General features: G+C 42.1%; 2 protein-coding genes across 3 annotated transcripts in view; both read left to right on the top strand.

Annotated features, from left to right (window-relative positions):
• Positions 1 to 9868, top strand: part of LOC149464580 (myosin light chain kinase, smooth muscle-like) — a 53672-nt gene extending 43804 nt beyond the window's left edge. For both annotated transcript variants that reach the window (XM_089674585.1, XM_089674584.1), the window contains exons 16-18: positions 700 to 781; positions 2862 to 2993; positions 7084 to 9868. In XM_089674585.1, the coding sequence (XP_089530711.1) occupies positions 700 to 781; positions 2862 to 2993; positions 7084 to 7334 (465 nt within the window). In that variant the 3' untranslated portion in view covers positions 7335 to 9868. The remainder of the gene's footprint in view (positions 1 to 699; positions 782 to 2861; positions 2994 to 7083) is intronic.
• Positions 9869 to 14725: 4857 nt separating this feature from the next.
• The window catches only part of FMNL1 (formin like 1), a 65782-nt gene continuing 61552 nt past the window's right edge, over positions 14726 to 18955 (top strand). Inside the window, exon 1 of the mRNA XM_089674579.1 lies at positions 14726 to 15297. Within this exon, the coding sequence (XP_089530705.1) occupies positions 15139 to 15297 (159 nt within the window). The 5' untranslated portion in view covers positions 14726 to 15138. The remainder of the gene's footprint in view (positions 15298 to 18955) is intronic.

Below are 18955 nucleotides of genomic sequence, written 5' to 3'. Positions count from 1 at the left end.
TTGGTCTTTCCCCTCAGGACTAGTAACATTGGCAGGGCAGACCCTATAATGAAGCGTTAATAAACTCGGCCTCCACGGTGTACACCAGTCTTGCTTCCAGGACTAGTAGCATCAGTGGGGAAGACCCTATAAAGAAGCGCCGAATCCCAGCCCAACATAGCCACAAGCATACACAGTGCACATGCCACAAGGATGAAATGAAAGCGTTTGCACCCTCAGATCAGACAGGGTAGATCCAGCCCGGGGCAAATCTTGCTGGTTGGGGAGCTTTAGCATTGAATCTGGGGGTGTACATTGTTGGACATCTGCAGAGAATATGGCTTCCTGGAGGTAAGCAAAGTCTAATCTCTGTAGAACCTCACAAGGTTAATGACCTGCTCCTCTCTTTAAGAATTCAGTATTTTGAGCCTGGAAGGAAGTGTGTGTGTGGGGGGGGGGGGTGGAAGGTCTCACTCTCCTTTACAAATACTGTGTATTTCTTAGTGCTTCTACAAACTAATGGAGCACTGGGGTTGGGGGTGCACAGTGAAGCCAAGTATTGGTGCCCTGAATACACATAGTGACAGGTTGTATTTATACCAGACGCACCATGCCTCCAGCACTGACATGTATTAGTCCTACACAGCCTGTAGTCAGGGTAAACACTGATGCTTTAGAAGTAATAGAAGGCTTCGGGACTAAACCTGATCTCTCCTGCAGAAAACCGGTAAAGCGGTCCTGGCCCTGAAGAGGATGGCGTTGCTCAGTAACAAGTCGGATAACAACTCTCCTGCCATGGAAGGTGCGGTATTCATCTCCGTCAGCCTTTCCTGCTATTATACCAACAGTGTGAAATGAGTCACTTGAGACGCCCACTCTAATGATCTGTCACTTCATCGGCTCACAGCTCATAAACACTGCGTGACAAAATCACAGGGCCTCTTGCATGTTGGTACTAAGCATAGCTGTACATTTTCCTATAGCCACCAGTCCCAGGCAAACTTCACACTATAAACGTCATCTAATGGGCTGATGGTAAATATGATTGGTGCCTATGGAGGGAAAAAGACAACGGCTTGTCACACTTTGATATGAGGCTTACATTTCCTTCATGTGTGTCTTTGTTTTTTTTGGGTCCCCTTTGGCCTAGGCCTCATGTACACATGAACTCTCCTAGATATTAAGTTCTCCTGGCAGCATAAAAACAGTTTAGTGCTTGGATCTTTATTCAGTTGATTGGCCAGAGTATTTTCTATTGATCTCGATAAAGCATTTAAACATGTTTTTAGCCATTTTTGTTTTTTTTTTTCTCAAAAAGCAACTTTGCCAATAAAAAAGATGGATGCAGTTGCATGTCATGGTACACCTTAAATGATAGTTTATAGCCGGATTAAACAGAATAAGCATTTGCTGGACCAGTAGGAAGTAGTAGGTACATTTATACTAAGAATGAAAGTGTAATGGTCAGTCTCCCCATGCCAGGGTTGACGTGATTAGGAAAATACTGTTAGGCAGAACTGGACAGTTAGACCCAAACTTCCTGACACAAGTATTGGGCGTGTTGAGCCACCTATTCCATATTTTATGTCATGGGATAGCCTCTGTGTAAATCAATTTCTTATAGGGGAGTGTCGAGTTGACTTCTATCACTCTAGCTTGGAGGGTAGGAGGTGTAGCCTGCATCCAATGGCATGCTACTAGTTTTCGAGCACTATAGAAGGTTTCATGCAAGAAGGTCATAAAAAACGTATCCTCTTCCAGATCCGAAAGGAGGCCTAGCAGACATTTAGGGTCTAGTTGAAGGGGAGAACCCATATGGTCATGCAAGAACTTGATGATTTCTTCCCAATATGTCTAAATAACTAGACAGGACCACATTAAATGGGGGGGGGGGGGGGGGAGTACCCATATCCCCATATCCCCATATCCCCTGAGCAGCGGGGACACAGAGGGCTCTTCTCTGGGCAAAATCTAGAAACTCTCGAAAGTGGGGTTAGATAAGATCATTATACTATATAGAGCTGAGTAAGTCTATCAGGTAGTCTCGGTGAAACTAGTTTAGCATCTTCCAGAGGCCCAACATCCGGCTCCCAGTGGGTTTTGGCCCTATCCACTATACGGGTAACCATGAGAGCACATAGTGTGGTGTACAGTAAGGATATCAATTTATTTCGTTCTGAACCAGAGATGACGTCTAGCAGGGAAAGGGATGGAAGAGGAGGCACCTGAACAGGGAATTGAACCTGCATGCTGTAGCTGCACATATACCAGAGGTCGTATGTACCTGGTATGGATATGACCCCATTTTAGAGGTCCATAACTTGGGGTTGGGAATAGAGGTGGCTTACAACCACTTTAAGACCTGGTTCACACTAGTGCAATTTTTTTGCACAGAATCCCATGACAAGGGAAATTGCACCCCTTTTTTTTTTTTTTTTTTGATGCCTGTTCTAATCATTGCGACACTGCATGATTAGATTTTGGAAAAAATTCCTGTTACCTTGGTGCCATTTACAGTACAACCTGGTCCCAAAGAATATGCAAAATCTCTTGCTGTAAAGCACATCAAAATAGTGTGAACCAAGCCTAACCGAGTTCATTTTTAAAAAATGTTCTTTGTGAAATGAAAAGCATGATTCCACCTTGTATCCCAAAACTGAAGAGGAACTGAAAATGAAAGAAGCTCCTATGCTTGTTCTGTACATGAATCCTCTGAGTGTTCAGGGATCACATTTCTCTCTATTGTCTTGTTTGTATCCTGGGAATCATGCAATTAACTACAGTGCAAAAAGGAAACCAGATGCAAGAATGTCTTTGATCATGGATTATCATTGATGAATCCTGACTTTCCATAACATTGCACATCTGCTGTCTTATTGTAGAGGGCGGTGAAAGTCAGGAGGTGTTCAGTTTCCTGCAGGAGCAGCTCCAGAGGCCTCCAGTCTTCTCTTCACCACTGAAGGATCAAGCAGAGGTGGTGGGCAGCTCTGCTCGATTTCACTGTCACATTGAAGGTAAGAGGCTGCTGGGGGTTTTCACATCTTGCATACCCAGATCTTTGCCTTTCTTTCAGTTAAAAGGGCTGTCCACTGGAATAAACCTTTTACCACGTTCTTTCTGAGCTATGAGGCCTTTAGTGTTCGAGGACCATTTTCTTTATAATGAAAAATACTATCCCGTGAGAGAATTAATAAACCAATAACCACACCTTATTTCACTCCTCAGTTGAGCACAAAAAAAATTGAATTCAACCAGGTGTGCTATCACAACTCAAATACTTTTCAAAAACATGATATGCAAACACAGAATTGTCAATATGAAATAGTCTGTTTTTGTGTCTTTAACAACACACACGTGAATGTGTGCCGTTCTAGTGTATCCACTTCCACGCTCCCTTGAGTGACCAACACCAGTTGTGCTTTCACCTTAAATATATGCATCCCCCAGAGGAAGTAGTGAATTCTGGTGACGAAACACGCTGGAAGAGAGCCTTGTATGGCATTTACATGCCAAGAAGGAAGTGTGGTACTGGGATTACTAGCCAAAATACTGATTATCTTTTTATACTGTGTAAGTAGTCTTACCTTTTTTTTTTTTTTTTTTTTTTTTTTATAATGTGAGTGTGGTTTTATTGGTGGCTTGGTCAAAATAAATTTAATTTTGTTTTTATGGTAAAGCACTGTTTTTTGGTGTGTGGTGTTTTTTTGTTTTGTGTTCATCTTTTTGTGATGCTATACATTGTAAGAGTGGTGAAAAGGCCGTTGCTTGCAGAAGATGCCAGTTAAAGGGACTAAACCTTTTTGGATCTGATCAGTGGTGGACAAAAGGTGCTGGAGGAGAGAGGATCTCATTTTTAAAGGAGATACATGCACATATTTCCTTTTCATTATATGGGGGTCATATATTTGAGCTTAAGCTGAGAGCACAACTGGTGCTGGTCACCCACAGGAGGTGGAAGAGTGGAGTGGATGTACTATAGGAGTATGTATTCACATGTATGTTAATAAAGAAGACACGAGAGACTATATTTCATATGAACAATTCTTTTTTATTAGGTTTTCAGCACATTCATGTTTTTGAAAAATACTGTCTCCAGTGCTATACCTGGTTGATTTTATACAGTTCTTTATTACGTTGTCTCCAGGAACATATATAAGGGTTTTCTTAGGGTGTTTACATTTTTAATAGACCATATTAAATTTAAATGCCCAAAGGTGATAGAGCACAGTGTTTGACTGACTGCCAACAAATGTTTTTAAAGGCAAATTTTGTGATGGAGGGGGGGGGGGGGGTTATGTATGTAGAGTGCACCAGGTGATTATAATGAACTAGACCCTCCCCATGCAGAATCAGTCTGCACAGGACCGGGTACAGAAAACGGCTATTTCTTCAGTGGAGAAAAAGGTAGGACTCTGTAACAGAGTGCTTTAAAATCCTTGCAATCAACCTAAATAACACAGAGGGGATTGTTTTTCGTTTTCCCAACAAAAGTGAAACTACACTTTAGGTTGTTTGACTCGTGCTGTTCTTCGAGTTGTGCAATCGTTCTTGGAATAACACATTTAGAAGCAGATCGGTGGCTCTAAGCGGCACAGTTCTGCTTTCAGGCAATTTTTTTTAAAGGTGAGACCTAGTAGGATTCAGAGAAGGTTGTGTCATTCATGAAGAAATAGAAGGTTTTCCTGTGTGAGGATATGTGTTCACATTCTGAAATTAAGTGGAAAAAAACGATTTAAGATGTTAAAAATGAAGTATACACAAGAGAATGGTTAGTTTTCTTATGAGAAGTCTTGTATCTATCCTTTCCCATCCCTTCTACCAGTAGATCTTGGCCAGGTGAATGGTAGATCACGGTAAGGGCTTGCTGACCCGCCATCCTAGAGCATCAAATGGTGCAATGGAGAGAGACGACTTGTAAAGTTGGAGCTGTAGAAGGGTGCAAGAGCCACATAAGTTGAGGTCTCCTCTAGTTCTGTATCTTACACCCTGTCATGGTTGGTGGGTGTAGCACCTACTTTAACCACTTGGACCCTGCAGAAGCATGCAGTTGTGGGGCACTTGCAGAATGGGTCTTTATTGACAGACGGTAGCACCCACCAAAAGCAACAGGGGATGTAATTGCTGCTGTGGCATGTGTACACCTTCGGCTGCTACCTCAGCAACTAAAGAGAGAATGGATTGGGTGTGGTAAAATCGTGACTCAAACCCCCCCCCACTTCACAAATGAAGGAGCCCTAAGGGTGTTGCTGCTGCATGCAACTAAGGGCTCATTCACAAGTGCAGCAGGCATTGCTGCTCCTCTGCAACACCATCACAGTATGTTTGACAGGTGGAGAGTCAGCGCTATGTTGCCTCCTCACCACCTAACGTGACTGTGACATGGTAGTGCAGCAATTAGAGGTTTAAATCAGGTTTGAGGAGGTGACACTGGCTGAAACTGTGGCCAGTGACTTCTCCTATGTTGTTCAGGTAGATCTCCACCTCTTTAAAGTTTTATACCAGGGGTAGGCAACCTTAAACATTTTAAAGCTGAACTATGTTTGCTTTCTCTAGTCCCTCCTCCCCTCTCAACAAGGATGACCGTAATGGATCAAAATTTGGCAAGTCTTAAACTGGATAAATTATGATCCATCTGCAGTTAGCCTACCGCAGGCAAAGTGGCACAAACTGTTACTCCTATGAAAATCTTGAGGTGTTTTTCATGTGTGCTTACTTATTTAAAGTTGATCTTGGGAGTTGAGAAAAATCTTCCCTGGCAGTGGATTCCCCCCCACCTCGCACTGCAAGGTGCAGGGATAAAGTATTCTACTTACCTGACTCTTTGGCCAGGTCCCTCCATGCATGCGACCAGTTCCTAAACCACTTGGGCTCAAGTTGCAGGCTCGCCTTTCCCTGCCCTGTACATGATGATGCCAAGGGACCACCAGGAACTCTTATTTCTGCAAGGATTGTCTAATTTCCGGAGTACAGCTTTAAGGTCCAAGCAGTTTTTTATTCCAGGGCTTGATTGAAAGTACCTTGAAAATGAAGCCAGTTTGGTTGTTATGGCTAATGCCTTTCTCTGGTAAGTATAGGTACTCCCTTACCTATACAAATCTATTCTGTAAAGTGTTACTTGTACAACATAGGCTTTTATGTAACATTGCTGGTTTTGGTTGCCAGTTTCTGTAAAAGGACTATTTTGTATGTGGGCATATGAGGTCAGTAGTTAGATTCTGCATGCCACATCTACCCAAAGTACCCAACAGTTGAGTTCACAGGCAAGCCACAAATTTTCCGTAAAATTAACACTAATATTTTATGTAATAAAATAAAAAATGTAATTAAATATTCTGTTTGCTCATCCCCTACACTGCCATGTCTGGGCAGAAGTTAAAAAAAAAAAAAGTGCATCGTGCAATGCATGCACATTTCCCCATATTTTGTCTCTTTAAAAATGCTGCAGGTGTTGAAAAATTTGCGTAATTTTGCCAGAAATCCAGGGAAAATCTGCATGTATTGTAGAGATAAAAGGAGTGCTCCCCTCCCGATCCAGCACATACTTTCATTATAATTGGCTCTAGTTAGTTTCTGAAACTTTTTTTTTTTTTTAACAGAGCTGTACATGTTATTTAAAACACTTCCTAGAACTATAAGCTATGTTGCTATATGTAAGGATGTACAAATAAAAAATTCTGAGCCTACAGTAATGCAGTCTGATACCAGTACACCTCCGACATGTTCAGTGGACTACTAGTACCATCCCCACACTGGATTAAAGAATACATTAGGGCCGATTTACTAAAACTGGAGAGTGCAAAATCTGGTGCAGCTCTGCATAGAAACCAATCAGGTTCCAAGTTTTAGTGTCAAAGCTTAATCGAACAAGCTGAGGTTCGATGCTGATTGGCTACCATGCACAGCTACACCAGATTGTCATCTCTCCAGTTTTTGTAAATAATTTCCATAGTGAACTAGAGTGTGTGTATGTATGTATGTATGTATTTGTGTATATATATTTATTTATTTATTTTATTTTTTTACATATTTCTATGGAGTTCTTCAAAGGTGGCGTGTATGTGGGTTTTTTTTTAATTTTTTTAATTTTCTTCTTCCTTCCAACAGGTTTCCCAGAGCCGGAAGTTTTGTGGTTTTTCTCTGAACAGGCGATCCAGGAGTCGAAAAAGTTTCAGATTGAGTATGAGGATTCTGGTAGCTGTATGTTGGTGATATCGGATGTGTGTCTGAGTGATGCTGGGTTATACACTTGCCAGGCCTCGAATGCCCATGGACAGGCTGAGACCTCATCTAGACTAACTGTCCACCAATTAAGAGCACAGCGACACTCAAGGGAGTGGGCTGACAAGACCACCTGACCGCATTACAAAGGCAATCCGCATTTACGTTCTGTGTATGGGGGCACGGGAACAGGATGATCTTCATTATGTAAAATGTTCTTGTCTGTAAAGTGTTTGATAGGGCTGTCCTGTATACTACACATAATCTGAATTGGGCTTGTTTTAATAAGGCAGAGACAGAGAGCAGTATCATCTTGTAATTGGTTTCATTGATTTGACTGCTGGACTTTGGCGTCAGTTTGGTCACTGACTTATTGCGTGTTTGTACAGCAATATTGGTTTTACATTGCCTATTTAATATGCCGAATTCTGTGATATTATGAGCTTTTATGTATTAACATGGTGCAACTGCATGCATCAGCTTATGATCGTAATCAGAAACTGTCTCCATTCAGTTGAATCAGGAACACTGATGCTCTCATTTTTGTTTTGGTGGTTTAAGTTCTTGTATTGATCATCATCCAGTGCCAAACCCTTCAATGGTATTGTGGTGCTACTGCAACCTGCCATCATAATTGGGACTTGGTTCAGTCCTTGTTTTGTAACTATCCCCCCCCCCCCCTAGATAATGATAGCACTTAAGAGCTAGCCTGTCCACTTTACATAGCCGGATCCCCCTGAACTGATTTTTATTTATTGGTTGGACTGAATCAACCACTGATCTCTTGTATGTATTGGGGGACCTTCTAGAAGTGCTCTAGGCTCTACCTTGAAGCTTCAAATATTGCAGTGTTGTAACCGAGTCCAGAAAGTCCTGCAGCAGGACAGGGGTTCTTAAAATGTTGGGCGAGAAGACTTGAACCTGAGATATCAGAAGCCAGTCAGTGATTCAGCTCTTTGACCTTTTTCGGACTAATCCTTAAAGAATGTGCTACATTTGTTGGGTTAATTTCATGCGCTACTGAAGTGTTTCACTCTAAAGGCTTTGTAAGATGAGTTACTGAAACACAAAGATTGCACTACAGCAAAGTGCCATTTATTTTCAGTGTGGGGTTTTTTTCTTTGACAAAAGAACCTTTTAATTTGGGCAGACTCTGCAAGTTGTGTGTTTTGTATTTTATTTGGTCCCCCCATCGGGAGGTCTTCCATGCATCTTGACGCCCTAGATGGGAGATCTGCCACAACCTCAACAAGAGCATTCAACCTCAACAAGAGCATTCAACCTCAACAAGAGCATTCAACCTCAACAAGAACATTCAAGAGCTTGACTGTTGAGTTGAACTTCTGTTATTGCCTTCAGTCTGTGGTTTTAAAAAGAGGCAAAGATGGTGGCACTGGCAGCAAGGAGCCAAGTTTCCGGTTGTGTCAATGGCGCAGGAAGGTCTTTCCATTGGCAGCAGGCATGACGCACAAGGCCCTGTTCACTCCACCTAAACTGAGATATTTGAGATTGTGTTGTCCTTTTTCATAGTGTGTTGTCCTTTTTCATAGTAAGATGGTCTGTAGGAAAAATGTTTATTTCCAAGTGTGTCTGTTGGTAATGGCAACCATTCTTATTGCAGGGGTGGTTCTGTGTGTCAGATGGGATCTGAACCTAGTTTCTGTCATTGACATTTATTACTCTTTTTTTTCTAGTTCTGGTGATGTAACCAATATTGCTGAGCTGATGGCAGCTAAGATAAAATATGAATGTCTCTCTCAGACCCAAGACTAGGGACAGAGTGATACACTCCTATAAACTGAATAATGATTTCCTTCCCACTTAGGGGACAGGCGAAAGCGATCCCTAGTTAACTACTCTGAGCTCATGTAGAATAACAGGATTGACACACAGCACTTATTTCAGAAAACATATCAGACATTGTGCTAAAAATCCACTGGTGTGCTAAAGTACTAAAAACCCATTCTCAAGAGCAGCCTTTAGAACTTAAAAAAAAAAGGTTTTGGCTTGAGACAGATTTTATGAATTCCTGTCCAGAGAATGTTGTCAGGTGGACAGAAAGTAAAGGTGAATCTCCCCGGTGAGGTCTTTTGACTGCATTAAAACCCTGACAGAGGTTCTAACCTTCCCCCTACACACTCTAAAAAGATGTTTTGCTGGAATTGCACTTTAATGAATGGTTCTAAAATTTTGCTGTTGAGTAACTTTAACCTTTTGTTCGCAATAGCCCCTTTTTCAAAGCACTGAAATCAATATTGAAAATTCAGCTACTGCCAACAACTGAAGCTTCAGAATCTGACATTAAAGTCTCCTGAGTAGCATAGCCCTCGTTGAACAAATTACAATGGCCCATTGGACTACTTGGTCATTCTGCACCAACATAATGGAGTTGGCAATACTGGTCGTATGTGGCTTTGCCATTAGAGGGCAGTAGAATGACTCGGCATTCTTTTCCAGCAAAGGAGACACACATTATGAATGATTGCTGATTTTTTTAAAACTATGCATTTGTTATACTTCTTCTTTTTTGTATACTGGCTACCGGATTATAAAAACCTGGTAGCTTCTAATACTACTGAATTTTTAAAAATGTGTTTTTGTTTTGTTTTTTTGTGTATTGCTTAACTTTCAGTGTATAAACTGTGCAGAATAAAATGACAAATTTTGTGAATGATGTGTCTTGTTTTCTTTACCTATTCAGCTGTCTGCCTGGTAATCAATGCACAGGAGTTCTAGCAGGCTACAGAGAGATTGTGTCTTCATAACTATGACCAGGCAAGCAAGTTATAAGTATTTCTGTTCATTAAAGTGATGCTAAAGGTTCAGAATTAAAAAAATAAATAAATTAATTAATACTCCTCTGCTCTGTGTAATAGTTTTGTACAGAGAAGCCCTGATCTTCCTCTACTCAGTACGGGGGAGCACTGGCAGGGGACCTGAGTGCCCCCGTAGCAACCAGCTTGCTCTTGGGGCACTCACTCCTGAACTGCCTCTGTGTGACAGTGTGGCTTGCCCTCCTGCTCCCTCTCCACTGGCTGTAAATGACAGTAGTGGGAGCCAATAGCCAATGACTCCTGCTGCTTTGTCTTAGCCAATGAGGTGGGAGAGATCTGGGAGAGCCCTTACTCCTGTGCACATCACTGAATCAAGATCAGGCTCAGCCAAGTATTAAGAGGGGGGCTAAGGGAGGAGCTGCACACTGAAGGCTTTTTAGCTTTATGCATAGAACGCATGAAGGTAAGAAACCTTCAGCCTTTACAACTACTTTAATGTGGTAAAAGCAGAACTCCACCCAAAAGGTTTTCCTCCTGTTTTTTTGAGTGGTGTAGAATGGGAATCCCCTCTACACCTCTGAAGAGATTGATACTCAGTTTTTTTAATATAGCCGAATCTGTGTTATGGGTTTATTGCCATTCTATCCTGTTTGGACATGAACGATAGTGGCTTAGTGATCAGCACTTCTGCCCTCTAGCACTAAGGTCCTGGATTCAAATCCTGGCCAGGATGTTCTCTGCATGGAGTTTGCATGCTCTTGTTGCATGGGTTTCCTCCCACACTCCAAAGACTTTCTGGTTTGTTAATTGGCTCCTGTCTCAACTGGCCTTTGTGTTTGGGTTGAAGGGACCTTAGATTGTAAGCACCTTGAGCTCAAGGGCTGATATGTAAAGTGTGTAAATTGACGATGCCTTATACATGCCTGTAGTAAATAAACCGTACAGATCCAGATACGTATCCTAACAGAACTCTTGGGTAAGCATGCCAAATGATAGAAATACAAATCAAGGGTACAATGGAATGATTCCAGTGCATTGATTTATTGTATCTGGAGGGGGCAGGGAATGACCAGTTTATAGCCGAAAGTGAATACCACTATTCGGGGTTTTTTTTTTTTTTTTTTTTTTCCCCCCCCTCCCAAAATGTTTACATTTTAAGAAGGTTGTAAGTCTGACATGAGTGTTCTCTGCATAACAGTCTGGGATAGGGGGACAGCCCTGTCGTGTGACTCCTGTGATGGGTTTCTGATGCTTTATTTTCCCATTCATTCAAATGATTCTTGGTTTGAGACTTGAAGCATGCAAAGAGGAAAGTATATCTATAAAGCACAACTCTATGCTTCATAATTGTGCCAGAGTATTTTTCTCTTAAAAGCAGTATTAAATCCAAAAGCATGTTTTTGTTATATTGCAGCTTACCAATTCTTAGATGTGATGGCTGCATTACATTTCTTTTTAGGCTTCCTTCTGTTTTTCATCTGGTAAGCCAGCAAGTCTTCTTTTTTTTTTTTTTTTTTTTTCCAAGAACAAGCTTTCGAGCAGAATGCATCAGTTACAGAGATGAGACAAACCATTTACTGCTGACAGGGGTGCTTACAATGATCTGCTTTTATTTATGGAAAGCCTTTATCCCAAAAGGAAAAGGTTTGCTGTAACGGATTATACATTATTAGCTGGAGCTTGGCCTCTGTTTAGTCTATTTAAATCTGCTAGTACATCTAGCACTGACAATGCTGCTGTCCAAGGGTACTCGAATACAGGAGGTGTGTTACTGGGTAGATCACCAGGTGAAAACATAGGAAAAGGCCTAGAGCTGAAAAAACAGATGCAGCCACCCCATCAAATGACTGGTAAGCTGAAACCTATTTGGGTTTAATTCTGCTTTCAAAATGTAGTGGCATGGCTGCAGCTGGGCCGTACTATTGCTGTATTCATTGGCCCCAAAGAAAGTCTGGCAGCCATAAAATGCCATATTGTGGATATCAGGGCTGTAAATGTAATAAAATGATTTAGATGTGCTGTGTTTGTGGTTTTTGGTTTCATATATTGCCTGTGTCCTGTTCTGTCAACTTCAGTTTGGCCTCTCACCTGGAACCCTGCACTGCATACTCCACTGAAGAAAGAAGCCTTCTAAAGCCATCAAAATCAGACTTTTATATCAATAAATCTGAATTAATAATAATTTTTTTATTACCTGGTACAATTTACACAGCACTTAACAGACAGTTACATCAGTCTCTGCCCTCAAGGAGCTTACAATCTAAGGTTCCTATAAGACAGGAGCCAATTAACCCACCAGCATGTCTCTGGAGTGTGGGAGGAAACCGGAGTAAGTAGAAGAAATGTGTGCAAGCACAAGGAGAACATACAAAGTCCATGCAGGTAGTGTCCTGGTTGGAACGTGAACCGAGAAACCTGTTGCTCCAAGGGCCAAATGCTAAATACTAAGTCATATGTAAAATGAAAAGTGAGATTTGATGTACAGTTCAGTCTGCTAGCATCCACCTAAAACGTAAGTTGGGGAAGACTGGCCCTTTTTAAAATAAATCTAGCATGAGCGAAATCTAGGGGCTGCTGATGATATGGTTATCACTGACAACTTGGGCTTTATAGTTTTTGAGTTGCTGACCTGAGACACGCATGCATCAAATAAACTGAGATTTCCTTACCTAGACACTTCTTTCAGGTCAGCGACTCAAGTATTGTAGCCAAGGTGCGACCCATTTTCAGCAATGAAGGAACCTATATTTCTCTCATAACTGATAAACTTTAAAAATGGAACTGTCTTGCCCATGCAGAGCAAAGCAACCGGTTCACCTTGATGTAGATGCATAGACTGTTTGTTTTTTGCTCTTTGCTATGTTTCACCACCAGTAGTGAAAGGAATGCCCTGTGAGACTACAAGTCACTAGAATCCTAGCTTAGTCATGGCTATTGATTTCAATGTGACATGTCTGATTGGCCCAGTGCTGTCACATGGTGTGAGTCCAATGCTTCCCCCCCCCCCATACCCAGAAGTACAAAATCTATCCCAGAGCTGAACAGAGCAAAAGAAAAGACGTCTATGCAAGTGGTTTACTGGGGTTATGGCTGAAGCTATCAGTCATAACCCCAGTTTTTTTTTTTTTTTTCTTTTTTTCAGTTGGTGATTGTCTATCACATGAAAGTGGTCAGAGTGGCTAACGAGCTGCTGGATTGCTTTCAGAAGCAGCAGGAGAGGTCATTCTCTCCAAATCCACCCACTACTTGCCAGTGTTTCTTGGGCTTAACGTTCAGGAAACAATCTGGCTGGCCATAGAGGTGATCGATCATATGCAAAATCTCCTGCGCTCAAGGACTCAGGCGGGTGGCGAATAGATGGAACCAGACCACCAATGCATGTAGAGTTGTGCAGTTCCAAATAAGGCTGGGGAAGCCCGACCAATACTGCAAATCAAAACAAAAACGAGAAGCGCACCAACCTTGTGCATTACCTCAGTAACCAAAGTTTATTAATTGTAAAATAATACAAACAGCGAATAAAATCAGGCATATAGGTCCTCAAAGGGACCTGAAAAGTAGAAAGCCAGCGTGGATCCCATCGTGGGGGTAGATACTCAGAGCTCTGATGAAGAAGGAATGCCCTTCGAAACACGTCAGATGTACTGAGTATCTACCCCCACGATGGGATCCGCGCTGGCTTTCTACTTTTCAGGTCCCTTTGATGCCCTATATGCCTGATTTTATTCGCTGTTTGTGAGTATTATTTTACAATTTAATAAACTTTGGTTACTGAGGTAATGCGCAATGTTGGTGCGCTTCTCGTTTTTGTTTCGATTTGCAGTATTGGCCATAGAGGTGACCAGAGACGAAATCGTCTCTGATCACCTCTATGATCTTGGAGGACCGGAGCGAAAACATCTTCCTGTGTAAACTACTCCTCCCCATTAATCCACCATGTAATGGAGATGAACAAAGACAAACATGCTTGAAGTCCAACCTGGGTAGCAACCATGGCTCCTCCATAATACAGTGGAGAAGAACATAGACAAGAAGGTAAGGAAGGAGTTGATTTACTAAAACTGGAGAGTGCAAAAGCTTGAGCAGCTCCGGGGTGGTTTTTTTTTACTCTGTATTTGTCAAAGCTTAATTTTGAACAAACTGAAGATATAAGCTCATTGACTACCATGCACAGCTGCACCAGAATTTGCACTATCCAATTTTGGTAAATTAACCCTGAAGTGAATTATTTGCATGATCTGCAGGTGAGAACACGAAAGAAAAAGCTTTGAAAAAAAGAAAAAAAATGCAGTTACATACTTCTAGGACTGGTAAGCTGAAATACATTTTTCTTTTTAGGTTTGGGTATACTTTAAAAACTAGTGTCTGGTTTTGAGGGAGACGGACTGTAGACTGTGTGCTTCTGAAAAGTAGTAAGTAACTTTCCTCCTCCGGTGCAACGTGAGGGTTAACAGATCCTGCATATAGAAGAGCCAGGGATCTTATAACCTGTCATGGTATCTAGTTTCATTCAATGCACCTTGCCATTCTGTTATCCTTCAGCTCTCAAACAACACCAGCATGTCAAATGCGGTTAATACGCTGGGTCCCCGTGTTTTTGTGGCTGTCAGTTTAGAGGGTAGATACGTTTTGTACTCAGGACTCTTGTTTCCGCACAGTACGTACCCCCTCCTCCACACACCATCTACCATCCGATTTTGAAACCTAACTTCCTTTTTGTATTTGTGGTTTTGTATCTTAGCAAGTTTGCAGCAAATGTCCACTGCGAAACACACACTTTTTCTGCTGCAAGCTGACGAGAAGTGAATCGGGAACTGGGGAGCAAGTCATCAAGGTGGAACTCATATCAAAGGTAAAAAGGAGAAGATACAGTTCAAGACGTCAGTTCTGCCACTGCTAAATCCTCATTACAGACCTGCAAATGATATATTGCCACACCTTCCTTTCTGCGTGTACCCCGTGGCTTTTGTGGTAGAGTGTGATGTCGAGATCTCCAAGACGTAATCGGAAGTTGGGCGTGTTCCCATCAAACTTTACCAATACATTGCTCTGATTCGATAGTTCTGCCGGTTTTTATCTTTCCCTCCTTGTCCCCCTCTGTCTTGCGTTCTACATTAAAGTGTTAAGCCTGGATTTAGGAGCGTGGAAACGAGGAGCTGTCTGGATCATGGGGAACGCAGCGGGGACCCTGGAAATGTTCCAGGCCCGTGATTCAAAGACACAACCACCAACAGGGACTACCCCACCAAAGCAGAAAGATGGCAATGCTTCTAAAGTTCCAAGGCCAAGTTCGGGAGAGTTGGAGGAGAGATTCAACCTAGTACTGGTAAGGACATGCCAAAATGGGTGGGTGTAACTTCAGGCACAACAAACCATGCGACTGAGGTCCCTATATTACCTGGCTATGTAATGGTTATCCAGGCAGAAATGGTAAAAATATGGCCTTTTGATTTAAATGTATCTCAGGAACAGCTGCCAAGAGGTAGTGGAAGATGGTTTGGAGATGTAAAGAGTTTGCTGTATGACTTCATTATACATTTATCTCACGTGTATATGAATAAATACATTGATTCTGTAACTGTTATAACTGAACGTGGAATTCATATAGCAGGCTAAAGCAGGGCTTTGTAACCAGGGCTCCATGGAACTTTGGGGTTCCTCCTGAGGTTGACACCATTGATCTGTTTAGCGATCTGTAAGGGGGTAATTCTTCCCAATGACCACAAGTGTAAGGAGCATTCTTCCCACTGACCATCACACAAATGTATCATGGGTTGGAAATGGACATTTTTATCAGGGTTACCCTGAGACTGGAAAGTTATTTCAAAGGTTTTTCTGTGTTGAAAAGGTTGAGAGAGGCTTCTTTAAAAGGCTCAGCTGACAAAGATAACACAAGGATAAAGATCTTTTTTTGGCCATGTGACTAACCTTCCAATCTCATTGGACTAAGCTAAAAAAATAACTGTTACTTTAAAAGAACACAAACCAAAGATGATTATCATGCTTTTGAACTGATGTCTCCTAATCAGACTGGTACATGGGGGAATATCAGAATGCATGCATTAGAGCTGTGAGTCAAATGGAACCATTTTCTATGCAGTGTTCAACATTTAGTCATTGATCTATGTAAGTGTACAAAGATGGGGCAGTAACACTTACCTACTTTGACCTACTTTGACTAAAAATAGCACAGACAACCATTTACAGCTTTTTGAAAAATGTCACAAGGCTTTCTTTATGTGAACCTGTCATTAAAAATGACACATTTCTGTGAATCAATGGGGCAATAACAAATAACGTGTTATTTGATACAGTTAGAGACTGAACAAAGTCGTCACCAGGAAGCAGGGCCTACTAAAGCTGACCATAGATCCCCGGTGCCCAACCTGCGGCCCTATGGTTTATGATGTGCGTCTCTCAGAAGTCTGTAGTGGGAATATTGATTAGGGTAATAACATTGATCTCTACTAGTCTCGTGTGTAACATGTCCCCAGTTTCATATTGTCTTCTGTAGCCTATCCCCAGCAGAAAATGTAGCATGTCCACACTCTGACCCTCCTTCTCTTTCCTTTTCTCTAGAATCTCCAAACTTTCTAAACAAAGGGCCAGATTGCCATCCTTCAAACTTTAGGAGGGCTAGACTAGCCAGTGGGAGTAGGAAATATCCAAGCCTCAATAGGAGCAAATGATGCCTCAGGATGGGTGGGCAGTGGGAGTAAAAAAAAAAAATTGCATAGCATCTGTGGTCAGATGGAAGAGGTATAGTGCCCCATCAGTGGGAGGAATAGTGCCCCATCATTGGTGTTAGTGGGAGGAATAGTGTCCCATCATTGGTGTTAGTGGGAGGAATAGTGCCCCATCATTGGTGTTAGTGGGAGGAATAGTGCCCCATCATTGGTGTTAGTGGGAGGAATAGTGCTCCATCATTGGTGTTAGTGGGAGGAATAGTGCCCCATCATTGGTGTTAGTGGGAGGAATAGTGCCCTATTATTGGTGTCAGTGGGAGGAATAGTGCCCCATCATTGGTGTCAGTGGGAGGAATAGTGCCCCATTACTGGTATCAGTGGGAGGAATAGTGCCCCATCATTGGTGTTAGTGGGAGGAATAGTGCCCCATCACTGGTGTTAGTGGGAGGAATAGTGCCCCATCACTGGCATCAGTGGGAGAAATAGTGCTCCATCTTTGGTGTCCTTGGGAAGAATAGTGCTCCATCATTGGTGTCAGTGGAAGAAATAGTGCCCATTAGAGGTGTCAGTAGAAGAAATTATGCCCCACTGTTTCAGTGGGAGGAATGGTGCTTCATTGTTTGTATTAGTAGGAGGAATAGTTCCCAAGGGCCACATAAAGGCAAGCAAAGGGAGGCATTTGGCAACCATTACTCTATTAGATCTGAAGTTTCTGACAGTCCTCTCAAGCATTACATATATTGGACATTATGTACGGCCCTTTCGTGGTGTCCGGGGCCAAATCTAAGGAAACCTTTTAGCTCATAAGTTTACAACCACTGTCATAGATGGTTAGGGTTTTTTTTTTCGTTAGGCCAGTGGGCTGAACAAAACTTAACTAAAGCAGCAATTAGTTTAATCGTTTCTTTTCCTTTTATTGTTCAGCCAGTAGGCTGAACAGAAGAAAAAAAAAAGATTCCCCTATCCACACACGCAAAGTGGATGTATTTATTATTTATTTCAGGTACTTATATAGCGCTGTCAATTTATGCAACGTTTTACATATATATTATACATTCACATCAGTCCCTAACCCTCAAGGGGCGTACAATCTAAGGTCCCTAACTTGCATTCATACACATGCTAGGGCCAGTTTAGATAGGAGCCAATTAACCTACCAGAATGTCTTTGGAGTGTTGGAGGAAACTGGAGTACCTGAAGGAAACCCACACAGGGAGAACGTGCAAACTCCAGGCAGGTGGTTCTGTGGTTGGGATTTGAACCAATGACCCTAGTACTGCAAGGTGGAAGTGCTAACCATTTAGCCACTGTGCTGCCCATGGAGGAATCCTCCCAGCTGTGACGTATTCAGACAGCAGGACTCCTCCACTGTCAGAATACGCTGATCAGCCTCTGATCAACCTACGTTTTCCCTCCTGAACCCCCTGAACTTCAATCTTTGTATGGCCAACTTGACAGATTCCTTCATCCACACAAACCCCCCCCCCCCCCGTGGAACATTATATTCTGACAGCGTTTTGTGTTGTGGGTGTGGTGGAAAGCATACTACTTGCTGTGTCTTTGGTGAACTTTAGCAAAATGCACATGGCAGGAATAAATGGCAAGGCATGTAAAAGTTGCCTAAAATGCATCTGTGTGTATAAAGCTTTGGAGTCCAGTTCAAGAAAAATAAATTTTTCAGTTTTTGTTGGGGCTAAACCACCTGGCAGGTCCCTGTACCTCTCGGTGACTCTATTGGTCCAATCTGAATTTCTATCTGCACACCTGCCGTGCCCATTAGAAGGGGATCCCACTCACCTTGATGGGTATTTTATTATATTATGGAGGAGATGGAAAGGGGTACTTATAATGTCGAGTGGGCAGGAAATTATAGCAAAAGAAATCTCACTGTTGGAGTATTCATGACCTTCAAGAAGCCAGGAACTGTCATCCGAGGCTCCACCTAAAACTAAAAGACTCTTCAAAAAGACCATACGTCCTTTGAAGTTTAGAGGTCTATGCTTTCTACTTCAGATTTTGTATTCATTAATGTATTTGTTTTGTTTATGCTTCTGTTGTTTTATGTAGCCCACAGCCTGATTTTTTTTTTTTTTTTTATGTGGACTCTGATATCCTTTTACCCAATGCATCAATGTGTTAGCCTGAACAAGGTGGGGCAATGAAAGTGAACCTTCAGTTTCAGTGATTGTTAGGGGGGAAGGAGACCATCCCCTTGCAGTTTAGCTGTCTACTTTGCAAGGAATATAGCAAACATTACTGCGATTCCTTGCACATATATTGACCAAAGCAATCCACTTG

The sequence above is a fragment of the Staurois parvus genome, unplaced genomic scaffold (assembly GCF_062004578.1).
Source record: "Staurois parvus isolate SC_StPar_1 unplaced genomic scaffold, SC_StPar_1.0 ptg000151l, whole genome shotgun sequence".
Taxonomy (NCBI): Eukaryota; Metazoa; Chordata; class Amphibia; order Anura; family Ranidae; genus Staurois; species Staurois parvus.
The sequence above is the reverse complement of the archived record's forward strand: the minus strand, read 5'-3'. Positions and strand labels throughout refer to the sequence as shown.